The sequence below is a fragment of the Sus scrofa genome, chromosome 12 (assembly GCF_000003025.6).
Source record: "Sus scrofa isolate TJ Tabasco breed Duroc chromosome 12, Sscrofa11.1, whole genome shotgun sequence".
Lineage (NCBI taxonomy): Eukaryota > Metazoa > Chordata > Mammalia > Artiodactyla > Suidae > Sus > Sus scrofa.
The window spans coordinates 12,400,198-12,419,804 of NC_010454.4; the positions used below are offsets into that span (position 1 = coordinate 12,400,198).

General features: G+C 45.9%; 1 protein-coding gene across 7 annotated transcripts in view; it reads right to left on the reverse strand.

Moving 5' to 3' along the window:
- CEP112 (centrosomal protein 112) overlaps window positions 1-19,607 on the reverse strand; it is a 475,548-nt gene that overhangs the window by 59,915 nt on the left and 396,026 nt on the right. For all 7 annotated transcript variants that reach the window (XR_002337057.1, XM_021066730.1, XM_021066727.1 and 4 more), the window contains one exon: window positions 1,832-1,933. Coding sequence is in view for 6 of the 7 variants with exons in the window: in XM_021066730.1 (XP_020922389.1) it covers window positions 1,832-1,933 (102 nt within the window). In the remaining variant the exon portion in view is untranslated. The remainder of the gene's footprint in view (window positions 1-1,831; window positions 1,934-19,607) is intronic.

The window sequence follows — 19,607 nt, forward strand, 5'->3', positions numbered from 1 at the left end:
CAAACTAAATTTGCTCACTCTATGGCCTGTGACTCCTCCATGCAGCTGCCGATGCTGAGGCCCCAACGCAGCTGGCAGCGCTCTTTCTGGGTCAACATCCAGTTTTGGGAGGCTGGAGTGGCTTTTATTACAGTGAAATGATATGAATGATAACAGAAGCCCTGCAGGTGGATATCAGATTTCTTTTCTTTTTTTTTTTCCTTAAAAAAACTCCTCTGAAGGTGCTACACAGCTGACCCTGAGGAAGCCCCCCTACAAAGTTAATGGGTAAACCACACCTTGGGAGAGCTGTTCACGGAGAGAGAGATGGCTTAACCCTTTCTAAGTCAGCACTCTCCTGCGGGACTCATTCTCACATGCAGGATTGAGCGCAGCACCTTTCCTCTTAGCATTTGGAAGCAACAGCTCACGGTAGTGTAAGGATTGATGTAATGACCTTTTCATCTTCAGCTAAGAGATTCTGACTGAGGGGAACATAAGAGGTGCAGCTAACATTTGCTCCACACAGTCTTACGCATTATAAATGGCGAATGTGAATATCATCAAATGATGTCATTTGTCTTACTTGTAAATCAATTTACTGAGCCCTGCTCTGTGACAGGCATTGCTCCTGGCACGGAGAGCAAAGAAATCTTTCCTTTGTGAAGATTTGCCAGAAATAAAGGAGTGTGCTTTAGGAGTGTCTGCTGTAGCGCATTGGTTCAAGGATCTGGCATCGTCTCCGCCCTGCGACACAGGTTGCAGCTGCAGCTCGTATTGAATCCCTGGTCTGGGACCTTCCACATGCCATGGGTACGGAGAAAAAAAAAGGATGCTTTAAATTTCTAAGTGTATTAGACATGGGACTATATGAACTCTTTCTCATGTTGAGTTCAAACACTCAGTTTTTTAAAAAAAAGAAATTAGCAATATATAAAACTAAAGCTATGTCAAATATACATGGCAATACATAAAACTTGTTTTAGAGAAAAATGTAGGAAGTTTTTAAATTAGTATCTAAAGTGAAGTCAGTTTTCTCCCTCATAAAACCACTATACTAAGAACGACCCATTTCAGCAGAAATACTTAACCTAATTGTTTGAATACCTTGTCATTGTCTTGCCTTGGTCTTAAAATCTATCTTGTTATCCTAACAATCATATAAAATACAGTGGAATAAAAATGCTTCTGACTTAGCCATGTTTTTCATTTCTGGGCACTTTCACACAGGAAGGAATCAGCGATGTGCGAGGGATGGCATTTGGGGCCTGCTACCAAGAAGAAAAGGGTGAGCCTGTACTGGAATGTGGACTGTAAATAAACGTAACCAGAACGGAACTTTTCCATTTCAAGGATGCTTTTAAGAAAATCTTATCAAGACAAAGCGTTCTTAAACTGGTAAGAAAAAAATTCTAAAAAACTCCCCAAACCAAAAGACAGTTCATCCTGGCACTAGGTTATCCTAGGACATTGCATTGATTTCTGGCATTAATTTAGAATCAAACATTATTATTATTTTTTTTTCCTTTTTTGCCATTCCTTGGGCCGCTCTCATGGCATATGGAGGTTCCCAGGCTAGGGGTCTAATCGGAGCTGTAGCCGCCAGCCTATGCCAGAGCCACAGCAACTCGGGATCCGAGCCGCGTCTGCGACCTACACCACAGCTCACGGCAACGCCGGATCGTTAACCCACTGAGCAAGGCCAGGGACCGAACCCGCAACCTCATGGTTCCTAGTCGGATTCGTTAACCACTGCACCACGACGGGAACTCCAGAATCAAACTTATTAATTGGTATATGCACATCACGTAATAAACCCTCGGAAAATTCCCTGAGTCTAGTCATGAATTACCTGTGACTTTAGGGAGGAGATAGTGTCTTCAAGTTCTTGTCTTAGCGATGCTGGCATCAATCCTTTCAATTTTGTTTCATACTCTTGTCGTATGTAAGTTATCTAAAGTGGAAAAAAAAAAGGCTCATTTTTTTTTTTAACCACAGAAATGATCTTTTTGAATTCAAGAAATCCCAGAATAATATCCATTCATCACAAAGGTAAGTTTGTTACACATGGTCAGACACCAGACAACCAAAGTGAAATAAGGGGAAACATAGTTACGAACTTAAAAAGATATTCAGTCTGTCCTTGGGAGTCTTGGAGAGACATTCCCTGTGGCAACACTTTGTTTCTTTAAAATCCTTTTCACACAATTTCCAGCACTGGATACGTAAAACACCTGTTCTTCTTCTCCACTCATGATGTATGCATGATGCTAATCCTACAGCCTCTTCTTGATCAGGACGTGATTATGATCATACTAAACAGTGATTTGAGGACAATTCATGCTATGTTGTTGGTTTGATTAAGACCCTCCCCGAAACTGTCTAGACACCTGGGTGCTTGATATAATCATTATGATTCTGAAGATATGAATGAAGGAAAATCTGCACAGCTGTGTCTCCAAGTCTCCCCTAAACAGGTGGACCAGAGTATCCTTGTCATCATGAGTGGACTTGATTCATGAATTTCCCACGGCCTCCAGAATACAGTCAGGTTTTGCTCAACTAACTGATGGTCACTGGGCTGGTAAAGGAAAGGCTGGTGGCTCATCCCATTCATCTCTCTAAAAGCTGAAGCTAGAAACAGATGAAGGTGGAAGGCAAGCCTTTGGAAGAATATGCTTGAGCAGGATGAAAAGGTGTGTTTGAGCGTAAAGATGAGTGTGAGTGTGTCTGTCTTGGTGTCTTTCTCCAGCTCTGTTTCTTTATTTCTCTTTGTCCTGAGATGCTATGGAATGAGAAAATTTGTTGCATGTGCTCTGTGTGACTTAACTAAATAGCAAAGCTGAATTTCAATGTATCCCACAAATGATGCATTGGACATACCTGGAAATAAGGTAAATATGAAAATATGTGCAGCTGAGTTCAGTTAGACAAGTCTATGGGTTTACTGAGGATAATTTAAAACTACTAGCCTTTAATTCTCAAATTTTCTTATACTAAACTAAGCAAGAAATGTCCCCTAATAGTTACTTTTATTACCTTTTAAAATCCCATGGCAAATGTTCTAGAATATAGTTTTTCAATTTTTGACAAAGTATTTTTTTGGGGGGGTCTCTTTTTAGGGCATATGGAGGTTCCCAGGCTAGGGGTCCAATCGGAGCTCTAGCTGCTGGCTTAGGCCACTGTCATAGCAATGCGGGATCCGAGCCGCGTCTGCAACCTACACCACAGCTCATGGCAACGCCGGATCCTTAACCCACTGAGCAGGGCCAGGGATTGCCGCGTCCTCATGGATACTAGTCAGGTTCGTTAATCACTGAGCCACAACAGGAACTCCTGACAAAGTATTGTTTTGAGGTATGTTATACTCTTGTGATTTATACTTAATAAATCACGGATCCTTAACCCACTGAGGGAGGCCAAGGATTGAATCTGTGTCCTCATAGATCCTAGTCAGTGGGGGAAAAATGATCTCCCCCACTGATGCAACATTTGATTTTTCCCCACTTTATAAACTTCTTGGTCTTAGGTCCAACATCTATCAGCTTACTCAAGTGAAAGGCAAACACAAAGTAAAACACATGATTTACAAATCCGACCTTAGGGGCAACCTTTACCAAGGACTCAGAGGCCACTATATATTGACCTTTTTCACTCAACAGTGGCTCTGAATTTTGAGCTACTACTTTTAAAAAGGGCTCATGTTTGCTCTATTTCTTCCACCTGTGGTTGTTTAGAATGTCTGCCCACTGCCTGCACATGTGCAAGACAACTTGGCTGGGTATAAAAATGGTCCTGTCCTACTTTCTTTCTCTCAGAACTTTGGAATGTTTCCTCAATGTCTTCTGGCACTGCTATGGTGAAATCTGAAGCGAGGCTAATTTTTTTTCCATGTTGAATGTGACTTTCTTTCTCTGCTTGGATGCCTATATGCTCTTATATTTGCTTTGATTCAGTAATTTCACTGGGACAGGTTTTGGTATTCATGATTCCATATTAATTTTCCTGAGACATTGTGTGTGTCCTTTTTATCTTTATATTCAAATCTTTGAAGAAAAGTTTCTTTTGTCAGAAAAATTGTTTTCTATTATAGCTACATATATTCATATTATGTACTAATTTTTTCTATTTGTCCTCTTCTCTGGGAACAGAGATTTTGCATGCGTTGGCTCTTCTTTGACAATTTTCCATAATTATAATTTTCTCTATTATTTCACTTTCTTATCAACTTATATATATTTTATATTTTCATTTCATTTTGTGTGATAGCCATATTTCCTTATATATTTTCAGTTATGATTTTCCTATTTTTGTTTCTTCTAATATGGTTTTCAACTCTATAATCTTTGATTTTTGGCTACCATTTTCCCAAGCTCTGAGAGATCACTTTTCATCTTTGCTGAATTACATCATCTTTAAACACATCTCTTTTCTTCTTCTTCTCTCTCTCTTCCCGCAACCTTTTCCTTGACATAGATATATCAATGTGTTTTGTAAATGTTCTGACTTCATGAAGAACTGTTTCAAAGAACTATAATTTTTCTGAACCTTCTCCCTCTTTCTTGAGTAATTTCCCATTTGACCTATGTTTTAACTTGCTTTTTGCTTACATTCCTTCTTTCTCTCAATCTAGCAAGGATCTTGTGCTAGTTCCTTTTTCTTAAAAAAGTTAAAATTTCATTTTTGAATGGAATCAACTATTTGCTGAATGTTGAAGTAGGGGGAGTGAGCTGGGGCAGGTCCCAACTATGATTTGTTGTCTTCAATACCCTTTCAAACAAAATCTATTATTTTGTTTGTTCTTGGGGCCCATCTCCTCTTAGTTCTCAACTGCTTTGCTAGTCATGGCCAAATGTTTAAGTCCTTTAGTTAATGCTCATAGTTCTTCTTGCTCTTTTTTTGGCCATGCCCATGCCATGTGGCAATTCCTGGGCCAGGGATCAAACTGGTGCCACAAGAGTGACAATGTCAGATCCTTACCCCACTGAGCCACCAGGGAACTCTGCTCATAGCTTCTCTTGTCTCACCCCACTTTGTTTTTATTTTATTTTATTTTCCCACTGTACAGCAAGGGTATCAAGTTATCCTTACATGTATACATTACAATTACATTTTTTCCCCCACCCTTTGTTCTGTTGCAACATGAGTATCTAGACAAAGTTCTCAATGCTACTCAGCAGGATCTCCTTGTAAATCTATTCTAAGTTGTGTCTGATAAGCCCAAGCTCCCGATCCCTCCCACTCCCTCCCCCTCCCATCAGGCAGCCACAAGTCTTTTCTCCAAGTCCATGATTTTCTTTTCTGAGGAGATGTTCATTTGTGCTGGATATTAGATTCCAGTTATAAGCGATATCATATGGTATTTGTCTTTGTCTTTCTGGCTCATTTCACTCAGTATGAGAGTCTCTAGTTCTATTCATGTTGCTGCAAATGGCATTATGTCATTCTTTTTTATGGCTGAGTAGTATTCCATTGTGTATATATACCACATCTTCCGAATCCAATCATCTGTTGATGGACATTTGGGTTGTTTCCATATCCTGGCTATTGTGAATAGTGCTGCAATGAACATGCGTCACCCCACTTTGATTTTCACTTCTGATGCTATCCCTCTATTGGAAGCTAGGTCATAGACAGCAGAAAATTGTGTGTGAGCAAGGCTGTTCTTTGATCACCACTACCCCTTCCATCACTTTTAAAATTCAGTATGCTCTAGTTTCTCAACTTTTATTGAGGAGCCTGGCATTTCCACTTTCTATCTACTCCTTTTTTTCTTTGTTTTTGGGATTTCGGTGAATCTGAGTGAACTTAAAAAGTGCCCTTGGAAAATGTGAAATTACCTCACCTATGAGTGAGACTGTCTATCAGGAAAATATTACTAGCCTGAATCCTTAAACCCAAATCCTGAATCTAATAATCATTATACCAAGCAGAATCCCATTACTTTAATAAAGTCATGGAAAACTTTAACCAATATGTTTTACTCTATTTATGAGGTTAATGACGTTATTACCAGCAAGCGTTTATTGAGTACTTTCTTTGTGCTGGTTACAATTCTAAGCATTTTAAGAAGTGTTTAATCCTTCTGACAACCCAGTGAGGTAAGTACAGAGGGGTAAGCTATGATTTGAACTCAGGCAGTTTGACTGTCAAGCATATATTCTTAGCCACTGTGTTCTGCAGTTTCTCACATAATCTTTCCACATGCTGACATGTTCCCTTCACCTCCAAAGGAAATGGATCTCGCAGACACAACCAGTTAGAGTAGCTTCATCCACTGCACATTGGTGCTCTTCCTAACCTAACAGGGGCTGGAGGACATCCTTCCAGAGAGCCGGCTCGTCCTGGCTCTGGTTTTTTTTTTTTTTTTTTTTTTTTTGGTCTTTTCTAGGGCCGAACCTGAGGCATATGGGGGTTCCCAGGCTAGGGGTCGAATCAGAGTTACAGCTGCCAGCCTACGCCAGAGCCATGGCAACGTGGGATCTGAGCCGCGTCTTCAACCTACACCACAGCTCACGGCAACGCCGGATCCTTAACCCACTAAGCAAGGCCAGGGATTGAACCCGCAGCCTCATGGTTCCTAGTCGGATTCATTAACCACTAAACCACGATGGGAACTCCAGTTTTCTCTTTTTATATTTACCCATCATGGTTGAGTGTTTGAAGCACCCCATAACATGACTGGATAGCGCCTTCTGGTATAAAAGGACAGACTATAACATGCCTTTTAACTTAATATAGTAAAGCATGGGGATTGAAAGCCCAGATTCGGGGATGGAAATGTCTGGAGCTGAGTCTGGGCTGTGCCCTGGGAAGGCTAACTCCTCTGTGCCTCAGTTTCCTTATCAGGAGAATGGGAATTAAAACTGCTTTCTCAAGGCTATTGTGAGGGCTAAATGATTTAATGGACAAGTTTTAAAAGTGGCACTTAGTAAACGTTCAAAAAATGTTAGTTATTACAGCATCATATAATGGAGAGTATCTGCAGGTAAATTTCATTATACTATTATGTTTAGATGTCATGATTTGTATATGTATATATTTCATTTAGCCAATTTTTTTTTTTGCTTTTTAGGGCTGCACCTGTGGCATATGGAGGTTCCCAGGCTAGGGGTCAAATTGGAGCTTCAGCCGCCGGCCAGCCTATGCCGCAGCCACAGCAACGAGGGATCTGGGCTGAGTCTGTGACCTACACCACAGCTCATGGCAACGCCGGATCCTTAACCCACTGAGGGAGGCCAAGGATTGAACTTGTTTCCTCATAGATCCTAGTCAGGTTCATTAACTGTTGAGCCATGAAGGGAACTCCCTCATTTAGCCAATTTCTATCAGTAGCCTTTTTGCTAATTATTTGCAATACTATAAATCATTATGGCAAATTATTTGCATGTATTCATGATTAACCTGAGGATTCCATATAAACCTCTTTTTGTATTTTTACTATTCAATGACTGAAAAAGTATATAATGACAGAAAGTGTCTGTAAATTCAGAGTCAACTTTAAATGGATTTTCATTTTATAATTACATCAATCTACATACATTTGGAAAACAGTGCTGTTTTTGAGCAACATTATGCAGCCAGGCTACCAACAATGGTTGGTGTATCTGTGGATTTTCTCAGACTCTTGCCACAGGTGGGAATCGCTGCTCCCTGCTAAATGATTTAAGGAGAGCTCAGCTAGAAACACTCTCTCCACCCAGCCTGGATTCCTACCAACTAGAAATACATGAGAGGGCTAAGGAACATTACCAGATGCTTCTACTCAATGTGGCTTAGTTTATTCAGAACCCTGTCCTAACGCCCGGCTTAGCTGAATGCCATAAAGCCAGCTGAGCTGGCTCCGTGGCTGGATGGCAGAGGCTGGAGATGGAGGGAAATAACCAGAGCTAACTTCGGGGAGCAGCCTACACTCTGAGGGAAGGTGACCTGGGTGGGCACCACAGTAGGGGTAAGTAGAGGGCATTCCAAAGACACCAGGTTTTGGGTGGTGGAAGCTAGGTAAGAGGTGAGCAGGGTGCAGCCCAGGGAGCGAGGCGCTGGGGGGACTCAACGCAATGCAAACAGGAAGGTGGAGGATGTTTCTGAGCCATGATGATGGGCCTTTGTGTGAGAGAAAGGTTCTGCATGGGCTTTTTAAGGGAACGAGTGGGTAGAATGTATAGGTTTGATACTGAATTCCAATGCGGTTTGAAGAATAAGAATGAAAGAAATAGTAGTGAAAGATGATGCCAATAATTGCTCTTGTGCAGCTGAGAAAAAAAGCACTGCCTTCGAAGAAATTTCATTTTTACTGGGGTTGAGGTTTTATATGTTGCCACAGCAACTTCCACGAGCCATCTATCCTAAGCAAAGCGCGCTCTGCGGCACAGCCTGTGTACTTGGAGTCTGAGATAGGAAGCAAACTCGTCAAAGTGGCCATAATTTTCTTAACCTTCCAAATATGCATTTCCCCCTCTTTCTTCAATAAAGTTTTACCTTATGGTTCTTTATCCCAACCGGTGCCCCCTCGTTGGTGGCTGCAGCTCAGAGGAGACCTCTGTTTCCTGGTCACAGGGACCAATTTCCGCCCCAAGAGAGTGAAGCCTGCTGCTTCCTGGGCCTCGGGAGCGGGGGCGCCGATTAGGAAAGCAGCTGCTGACCCCACAGTGGAAGGGCGGCCTGAACTAGTTTTTAGAGCGGGTGAGGTTCTCCGGAAGAAGGAACTGCTTTCTGGTACTGTGGAGAAAACTGTCGCCTGACGACGAAGGCAATGGTTTGAACCCAGAACTTAATTAGATCTAGATGCTCTAAATCCACCTTTCGTAACTGAAAAGATTCCTGACACCAAAAAGAAAATGTGGGTCTGGTTAAGTCTGGTAAGAACTACGGACACACATGGAAAAGGTGGGAAAATGGGTAAGATCGTCGAAGGCCAGAAAATTACCAATAAACTGCCCAAATCTGTTCATGCACCAAAGACTTAACTATCTACAGAGATTGAGGTTATGATGTGAAATCAACATGTGTGATATTAAAATTCCGAATGCGATTTTGCCCATAAACTGTACCTCTGATGGAGGTGAACGGCTGAAACCATCCGATGGTGCTCAGTAAACAATGCGGCCTTCGGAGGTGCTCGCTGAGAATTTCACGTGTGTGGTTTTGCACCCGCCCCCCGCCCCCCCCAGCATCCATCCTTTCAAGACCTTCTGGTAACTGGATCCCACCCCTCCCCCCCACCGTCCCACTTGTCACAGGTGTGGAGTCGCAGGTAAGGGGTACGTTCCAGGGCCTCGCTGATTGTCACATCACATTCCCCTGTGCTGTGACGGCTGAGGTTGAGGGCTGGGTATGTGATCTTAGTTCAGGAGACCAGCCACCCAGAGTCATGGGACAGACTTGCTCACCCGCCGGACTTCACATAAGGGATGTCACTCTGGGGCTGTGACAACCATCTTGCTCTCAAGCTCGCTTGAGAGAGGAGACAACCCAGAGAAAGGAGAGGCTGAACCTGGGCCCTTAATCAGGCTGAAGCTGCCAAGAGCCTTGTCCTTTGACATTTCAGTTCGGGTTGCATTTACAGTCACTTGCCACCCAAATATTGCTCATTAAAACAAGACAGAACAGGAGTTCCCATTGTGGCTCAGTGGAAATGAACCTGAAGAGCATCCATGAGGATGGGGGTTCGATCCCTGGTCTTGCTCAGTGGGTTTAGGATCTGGCATTGCTGTGAGCTGCGGTGTAGGTCGCAGACCAACCCCTAGCCTGGGAACTTCCATATGCCATAGTGTGGCCCCAAAAAGCAAAGCAAAACAAAAACTCACCAAAAAACAAGGCAGAACATGCAAAATATTAACCTGCATTTATGCATTGCATTTGTTCAACTAGAGGTCAGCACACTTTGCCTTGTAGACCAAGTGTGGCCCACCAACTATTTTTATTTATTTTTTTTACAGCCATGCCTGTGGCACATGGAAGCTCCCAGGCCAGGGGTTGAATCAGAGCTGCAGTTCCAGGCCTAAGCCACAACTACAGCAACACCAGATCTGAGCCCACAGCTGTGACCCATGCCACAACTTACAGCAAGCTGAGCAAGGCCACTGAGCAAGGCCAGGGATCAAACCTGCAGCCTCAGAGATCAAATCTGCATCCTCAGGGAGACCACGTCGAGTCCTTAAACCACTGAGCACAATGGGAACTCCCCACCACATATATATACATACATATATATATATATATATATATATATATATATATTTTTTTTTTTTTTTTTGCAAATAAAGTTTTACTGGAACACAGCCACGCTCATTTGTGTACGTATTATCGATGGCTACTTTCCCATGATGTGTCAGAGCTGAGCAGTCTTGGCAGAGACCCTCAAGCCCACAAAGCCTAACACATTTTCCATCTAGCTCTTTACAGAGAGCAGGTTGACGGACACCACAGGACAGGGACACGGCCCTTTATGACTGCTGCAGCTCAGACACTCAGCTCGGTGTCTGGCCTATGGGAGCAACGCATTCAATATTTGCTGAGGGAGTGAACAAATGAAAACCTCAGCGCACACAACCGTTGGTGTTAGGTCAGTCTCTGCCTTAAGATGACAGGATCTTCAGAATGTCTGGAGTAAACTCATCACCAAGCCTTTCCCGAAATACAAAGAGCGGATTCTGTCATCAGGATATTGCAGTTCTTAATCAGGAGGCCAGCTTCAAAGCTGAGAAAATCGGAGGCAAACACCAGGGCCTACAGCTCTGCTGAGATCAAAAGTGATCTTAGAGATTTACCCTGAAGGAGAGGAGCTGGTGTCATCCGTGCCCTGCTCCCTCCTCTCCGGTCCCCTGCTTACGCACCAGCAGGCTTTTCAAGGGGTGGGGATGCTCGGGGACTCATGCTTCTCCCTCTCTTTCCCCCTGACATTAAACGCTGGCTCCTCTCTCACTAGGATGTAGCTTTTGTTTCCACATCGAGTGTTTTTCTTCCCTGTACTGTTGTTCCTCAGGTTTTATTTCACTTCTCTTAGGACGATAGAGACCACGGACGCTCCCTGACGTCAAAGAAAGGCTAATGCACGTCTTCAAGGAGTAGGATCCGAGCGGACGTTCTAGAGGCCGGGAAGGAGCAGGGCTGACCGGGGAAGGCTGGGAGGTGGGGACACGGCCCCGGGAGGGCCCGGTCACATGCGGTAGAGGACAGCAAGCTGCTCACTTGACTGCCCAAGGTCCCTCCCTGAAAGGGTCTGGAGAAAATACCCCTGGGGCCATGTGCGGTTTTCTCTTTTGTTTGCAGGGCCTGGCTGGCCTCTCAGAAAGAGAGCAGACCCGCCCTTTCTGGGTGGGCTGGACTTGCTGAAAAGGTGGAGGACCAGAACCCCGACCAAGGCGGGGGAGGACTCCTGAGGCTTTTAACTGACTCTGTGAGGAAAAGACCTAAGGAGACCTATGCAGTCAGGCAGATGGGGGTTTGCAGTCTGATATGTCCCCTTTGTACTTTGATGTAAGGTTGGAACACGTGGCACACAGGAAACGCCCAGTAAATGTTGTTTGAGTGAATTAGCGACCGAATAGAGGTACGTGGGAACAGGTAGGCGGGACCTCGCATTTACAGGCCAGTAAAAGTCATGCTGCCGGGTTTAGGTTTAATGCTGTAAAATCGAGAAGTAAAGAGAAAGCATCACCTGCAGACCCCTGACAGATGCAGGCCTGTATTCGGGAACGGATGGATAATCTTCCACCGACTGTGAAGATTCTATTTAATCCTTATTCAAAATCTGGGAGACAGAGATTAGCACGCTCGTTTCATAGATGAGGGCGCAGGCTCACACGGAGAAATTGCCAGAACCAGGGTGGAAGCCTGTCCGTCGCCTCGTTACTGGGAGGTGGGGGAGGGGAGGATTAACCTGGAAATATCCCGAAGAAATTCAGGGAGAGGGGGCGGCCTGGGATTCAGGGGACAGCGAAGGGGCTGGAGGCGTCCAGGAGAGTGAGGACTTCTGGTCCTAAGGTGCCGGCCAGGGGCAGCGCCTCTCATAGAAGCGGACAACTGAGGGCTGTGAAAAATAAAAGCGAGAGGGGAGGCACGTGAAATTTAGGCCTCGGCCAGACGCCGAGGAGAAGCGTGCCGTTGCCCGAGAGCCAGGGTAACAAGTGGAGGGAGCTGCTCCGCGTGGGGCTGGAGGAGCAGATGGGACCTGGGCTTGCGTTCGCTTCGCTGCAGGTGCCGGGGGACACGTGGGAGGAGGCGGTCAGGCGTGGAGCCGGCGAGGAAAGCCGGGGGGGGGGGGGGCTACCTGCAGGCCTCGGGCCACAGGAAGAGGCTGAAGCCTCGGGGGGACGGGAGGGCCTTCGGCAGCAGAGGGACAAACGGGGACCTTCCTAGGAGCCAAGACGCATCCACCAGCGGCTCCAACCCTTAGGACGCAGGCAGGAGGATGGAAGGAGGGAAAGACCGGGACGGCTAGAGAGCGGGGGCGGCGGTCAGGAAGGTGGGGAGCGGGGCCCTGGGTGCCATGGGGAGGTGGGACTGTGAGGTGGCAGATGCTGCCTGGAGACCAAGGCCCTCTCTGTCTTTCGCCTCGCATTTCGGCCTCTGGTTGGAAACAGTCAGCTTGGCAGCCTGGCAGTCGTGATAGGCTTTGGCGAGCAGCAACGCTGCGAATAGCTTGAGATGAAATTAGCTGATAAATTCATTGTGTCCTATGTTTAAAGCAAAAATTACAACAGAAGTGTCCATCTCTAATCTTTGGTTAAATATGGTTCAAAATGTCTGATTAAAAAATATATATATCTGATTTAGTCAGAGCGTTTTGACCTGGTTTGAGGGCATCTTTCAAAAGAGGCAAGCCATGACTGCTCTTTCTTTTCTGCATATTTAAACTCTTGACAATTATAAATAAGTTAAATCTCTCCCTCAAAGTACCAATTATCTCCTTATGTTCGAGAAGGCATGTCTTGCCAAATATGGCATTCTACACAAAACACAAAATAAGGCCACAAAGGCGGTCATTGTCCCACTGGTGTGCCTGGGATTTACTTAGGCGGTGCCAATTAACACTAATGAGGATTTTGTGCATGAATCCCCCTTACCTCCCAGCTAATGGGAATGGAGACCCCACAACCTCAGAGCAGAAAACTTCAAAATACCATTGTCAACAGTCACTGACTGAATTCATGAGGTGTTCACCTTTCCACAGCAGAGAGAAAAGGCACGTTCATTCCATTAAAAGTTAGGGGAACGTGAAGTTACCAGAAGACTGCATTTGGGCTTTCTGAATGACCACGGTCACGGTCGTTGTCCAGCCAATGTTCACGGCCGACTTCCTCGGCACGGCTCCGTGTGGGGTAGCAGAGTGGGTGTGAAATGGGTTTCGAACTCCAGAAGCTTACGCTCTTTACAGGAGGCATGTAAAAAGGAGCTACGTAAGTGCACGCCCCAAGTAGACCGGGCCAAGGACAGGAACAGCAGAGGCTGACTGCCTCTAAGTGGGATCACAGAGTCCTTAGCGAGGTGACGCGACCCCAGTCAGATGCTGCAGAACGAGCAGCTTTCCAGGTGGGTGGAAGGGAAAAGAAGCTGCTGGTTGAGGGAAGAGCAGGAAGCACGGGGCTGAACGTGCGGGGCGCGTTTAGGGACGGCCGCCTGGCTGGCTACGGACGGAGGTCACACGCAGGGCAGAGGTGGGTGAGCCAGGTGGGGCTACGCAGTTAGGACCTGAGAGGTCACGCTTTACTCTGAAGGCAATGGAAGAACTCAAGGGTTGGGGTTTTGTTCGTTTGTTTCGGCTGCGGGGTGCAGTGGCTTGATGTGGGATCTCCGTTCCGAGACCAGGGCCTGAATGGGGGCCACAGAGGTGAAAGTACCAGATCCTATCCACTAGGCCACCAGAGACCTCCCTTCAGGGTTTCTGATTAGAGAATAACATATCCTGACTTTCATTACAGGACTGTAGCTGTCCTGCTTCTAGATTTTTCTTCACTGTTGGCCAATTTCAATAAAACGCAGGTCTGATGACCTCGCCCCACACACTCGCCCATCAGAAGAACACTCCAAAGGTAGTTTCAACCATCGATTAAAGACAACCTCACGGGCATGCATCGTTTAAGAAGCTTCTCAAGCCGAGCTTAGCCTAACGTTCCGGGATACCTGTGCTCCAAGAACAACCTGCATCCCCCACCCCCCAGTCCCGTGCCGTTTTGTGCTTTTTGCACACACTATCTTCTGCCTCTTTTGCTGCTCACCGCTGTCATTCAGAACCTCTTCCAAGACACCTTTCTTCAACCTTCCAGTCAAGGCAACCTTTCCCTCTTCGAAGATGCCTGGAAATCTGGCGCGTCCAGTGGTTACGACTGTCAGGACGACGATCACCGCTGCTGCCAAGGATTTAGTTTACCGAGTATTCTGCATGCGGGAGGCCCCGCACTGTACTCTTCTCCTTGGTATGTTGTATCCTACTTAATCTCCCTACCAATTCCACGTGCTACTTTTACGGCTTTTTACGTATGAAGAACCAGGCCTGGAGAGGTTCCTGTCTTACCCCCAGTCACACAGCTAACTGACTGGTAGCTGAGCTGGCACCCACATCTAGGTCTTCCTCAGAGCAACCCTGTGCCCTTCCTTCATGATGGGGTCATGCTATAATTATTGATTACATACGGCTTTCTCCTTTTAGACTGTGGGTTCCTGGGGGTGGTGCTATGTCATACTGGAGATCAATGCCCTTTAAAAAGCAACACTATTACATCATTATTTATCTGAACTGTGAAAACAGTAGGGGGATTTGGGGGGCCATAAAGGCATTTTTGCCAACCTCTTCCGTAGGCTGGAGTTTGCACGAAGCAGAACATACCCCAAGACATAAATCCAGGTGCACATAACCAGCACCACACCTGTGCTAGGTGAGATGGGGAAAGAGCCGGCCAGAGTGCGGCTCACTTTCAGTCTTTTAAGAGGGACCAGGCTTTCTATTTTTACAAATCAGATAAACTGGTAATGAATATTAACTTGGCTTGTCCACTAGGACGGACGTGAAAGTAAAGTTTCTGTTAGAAACAGACCCATGAAAGTATCTTTAAATAACTTAAGTATCTTGTTCCCGACTCAGACAAAACCAACACAACCCTAAGAAGCCGTGTGGAAAGAGCAATAGTGTGTTAGGTTGAGCAAGAGGCTTTCTCTCCAATCTTTTTTTCATCATTATTTTCACTAGCGTGCTCGTCCAGGAATGTCTCCGTGCATTCTTTATAAAACTGTTGCCCAGACCTTTCTTAAAACACATCAAACCAACAAAGGTCAAACAAAGAGCAGGAAGATTTTGTTCTTTGAGTTGAAGACATTGCTTTAATATTAAAACTGTACTGAAATCTAGAAATACAGTCTGATAATGTCTGAGAAGAATTCATGGTAGAGAGTAAAAGACAAAGAAAAACGCTCTCCGCCGTCACGGGTGGGACAGGTTTTTTCTTGACTTCAGTGACAGAAAAACCACTCTGTAAAATTAGGGGAAAAAAGATGCTAAACACCCTGTGCCGATATTATGACGAACGTTCCTTTGTGTTAACAGGTCTTCAAGGTAAAACGTATTTTGGTGAAAATTGCAATTACCTCATTTATATGTGAAAACAAACAGAAAGGGTCTTTTCTTATTGGGAGAGAATTCTAGAGGGTTTGTTTTTGCTTTATTTCCAACCATTGGAGCCTGCTATCAGAAGGATCTTCCGTGCAGCTCGAGTGCCCAATAGTAACTTAGGACAATTTTGCTCCCTCTTTATTTTGCATATGTATTTTAAACTGACCTTGGCAGCACAAGTCTAAGATTTTTGAGATAAAGATACTGTTTTACCTTGCATTATGCTAACTCCCCCCCTTCCCGCGCCCCGCAACTTTAGCTTCCTCTGGCCTTAGGAAGATTTTTAAATACTCAGACCAAGTTCCTGTCCTAAAGAGACCTCTGTGATCTTGGTCCAGCGATCTTGGAAATTCAAGGGTGGTTGTACTGAGAACCTAGCTTCACGATTTTCTTGGGAAACACAGCGCACAAACAGCTATGGGGAAACTGCGTATAAGAGAAATTGGGATAAAGAAAAAGATCTTTGTGGCATGGAATTGTTTGGGAAGGTCTGAGGAAGAAGGGGAGTACTTAGCTGAACACCTGAAGGTGAAGAGTCATTGGATGGACAGAAATTTGGTGAAAGGAAATTCCAGGTGAAGGGAAAAAAAAAAAAAAAGCCTGAGCCAAGGCAAAAAATGAGTGCGGTAGGTGTGGCCCCGAGCCTACCAAGCTGAGGGCCTGCCTGGAGATGCTGTGGAATGTGTAGAAATAATTTTGGACGGTGGATGAATCCAGGCGGCAGAGACCCCAGAGCTCTGGCAGAGAAGTCCGCTCAGCGAATGGGAGCTGTTCGTGTCTCCGAGTGGGGCGAACACACTGACGTGGTACCCAAGGGTAACCACTCAGAGAGGAGAGGCAGGCCGGCCAGTGGGAGAGGCTCCTTCATCTGAGCACAGGGTGACCAGGGTTTGAAGAAAGATGACAGTGGGGAGAATGGAGGAGCGAGGAGGACAGAAGATGAACAGAACCGAAGTGACTTTGGAGGTGGAAACAACCCGACCTGTGATGAAACGGCCACACAGTGTGACTGATGGAGAGAGGGCAGAGTTCAAGACAACGTCAAGGTTCTCAGCAGAGCCTTCCTCTCAGTGCTGCCAACACTGTCAGGGCTCAGTGTCCTCCAGGAGGAACCGTCTTGATACCTTTGGCTTCTTGGTTCCCACCCGTCTCCGTCATCTCGGGCTGAATTGCAAATACTACAGACGGGGCAGCTTACACAACCAATGTCTATTTCTCACAGTCTGGAGGCGGGCAAGCCTGAGGTCAGGGCGCCAGTGGGGGCTGGCTCTGGTGAGGGCCCCCTTCCCGACTTACAGACAGCCCCCTTCTAGCTGTGTGCTCGCACGGTGGGGAGGGCATGAGATCTTCCACAGGGGCACCGACCCCATCACGAGGGCTCCAGCCTGTGACCTAATTACCTCCCGCAGGCTCCGTCTCCAAACACTGTCACGTGGGGGGTTAGGGCTTCAACACAGGAATTTTGGGGGATACATTATTCAGTCCATGACACCACCTCGATTTTAATGACTTCTGTCTCCTCACTGTAGATGTTTTTGCCCCCACTCTGCTGTGTCACTCGGCCTCTCATTCAGTGGCAAGCCCAGCCCTCGCGAGCTGCTGAGACAAGGCAGCTAAGGACAGGAGGTGCCCTAGAGGCTGAGGCCCAGCACCTGGAAACAGCTGGATTTCTCCTACTAAGGCAGACCTGGCACTCGGGGGTCCTGGCTGGCTTCATTAACGTAGCTCATTGCATGAACTGCCTCCCCCCACCCCGCTAACTGCTCCCGGTCCCTGCTAGGGCTGGAGCCTGGGCAGTGACAGAGGAGCTGCTGGGAAGGGAACTTGCTCTTTTCTGTGACATGAACCTGGAAACACAGGCCTAGGAACTTCCAGCCGTCATCTTGCAACGACGAGGAAGGTGACTTGCAGAGAATGAAGCAAACAATACGGAAACACAGTTAAAAAACGGAGCAAGAGCAACTGGCTTTTGGTCACATAATTTGAGTAATTGGATTAAGCCTCCCTTGAAGCTGATACAGCTTCTCAGTTACATGAAGCTTAAAAAGAAAAAATTCTTATTGTTTAAACTATGTGACTTTCAACCAGCTATTTCCTATGGATTATCTGGGGCTGCAATTCTTTGCCAAGGGCCTTGACTTTGCACCTGACATGAGCTGGCCCAACCATACAGCCAGAGACGTGATGATGGCCATTGCTGAAACTGCCGGGCCCTGCTGACTTGGTGGGTTGCTCAGCACCTGCCCCCAACCTACCTCCAAGAACCAGCTACCTGCCCGGCTCCTCACTTCTTCATCTGCCTCACAGTTCTGGCCACCTGCAGGCTCCCTCCTTTCCATACTGACAGGGCATTTCTCTCCTGAACTCTCCGGCTGACTCAACCTAGACTTTATGCACGTGACCATCTTACACTGCTGGGTTGTCGGGCCAAACCCCAGCTCTGAGTATTCCTTGCCACCTGCTTTCTGCATCCCAAGGCTACCTTTTGCTGCGACATAAACAACAACAACAACAACAACACACACACACACAATTTTGATAGGGTCAGCTACAAATTCCTGCTATTTAACCTCAGTGGACTTTTCCCCTGCTGGCAACCCTTCTGTTGGCCTCTGTTTTACATGGCGTGGGGCCTTTTCCACACACCTTCCCTCTTCTGAGAGACCTACTCACTAGCAGCTGATATAGTCTGCCGTGAGTGGCCCCTTAATTCAGGGGCACCTGTGCCTGGTGACGCTTTTGGCAATAACAGGGAGGACCACAGAAAATGACTTTATTCAAAGTCAAGAGTTTAGTTCTTTTTTTTTTTTTTTTTGAAGAGTTTAGCTCTTTGCTGTGTGTCTTAATTGATGCAGGCCATCAAAGCCGTAATTGCAGCAAGCAAGGTATAAATCAATAAAATAAGTAAATGGAAGTGATTAAAGGACAGAGCCACTTGAAAGCAAGTGTTGCCCAATCTCCCGAAAACATAACCAAACTGCTTTGTGAGAGAAATTACAATGGTCTGCCTTTGTTTTTACTAAAAAGCCCTAATCGCAAATAATGGGAAATTCAATTGATAATTAAAGAAAAAGCGCACTTCACTTCTGAGCGTTCATAAGGGAGGCTATGTTCTTTTCAAATTTATTGCACTCTGGCAAGGCACAGCCAAGGTACTTCGGTTTCTTTGTACTTTTCTCCCCTTTATTTCAGATTTTATATGAATGAAACACAATGAGTAATTCCTCCTCTTTGAATCCTTCAGGATATGATTTAAACACTGGCATCTGGTCTAAGGGAAATTTAATGCTAAGTCAGAGCAGTATTTGAAAAATCGTTTACATCTGGTTTTGTACTAGCCATGCCTGGAAGTACGCAGAGAGAGTGGGGGACGTGAGCACGTCGCTGGCTCTCTGGGCCCTGGAGCTGGTTGGTGGCTGGTGCCTCTGGGGTAACGCATACCACAGCGTTCCCTTTTCTAAAGTGAGGGATTGGAGCCACCTTCTTTGTAGCAATGTCGTGACCTCTATAATACTTCTTAAATTGAGGACAATGATGGACCCACCAAGCCTTAACACATGATTTAAATCTGATCCGACAGTACTTAAACCCAGAAGTCAAGGAGGCGAATGGTTGAACAAGCTTGGGAAAATGTCCGGGGGAACCAAACGGAGGGGCCCAGGGAATCACAGAGAGCGGTCACAACTGCGGGGCAGCGGGGCGGAGGGCCAAAACGATGTCTTCTGAGTTGGTATCTGTTAGAGGATTGCCTGAAACTGTGGACCCACTCAGATGTATGAGGAAGTGAAGAACAAAAGCAAAATAACCCCCCCAAACCAAAACCCCCCAACCAGCCAAAGAGAACAGCAACAAAACACCACAAAACAAACCCCTTGAACTCCGAAATCTTATATTCTTTTCTCTTGTCTCTCTACCATTTATTATATTAAGGATATACATCTAACCAACATTTCCACACACACACACACACACACACACACACACACACACACACACACACACACGTGTGCTGAGAGGAACC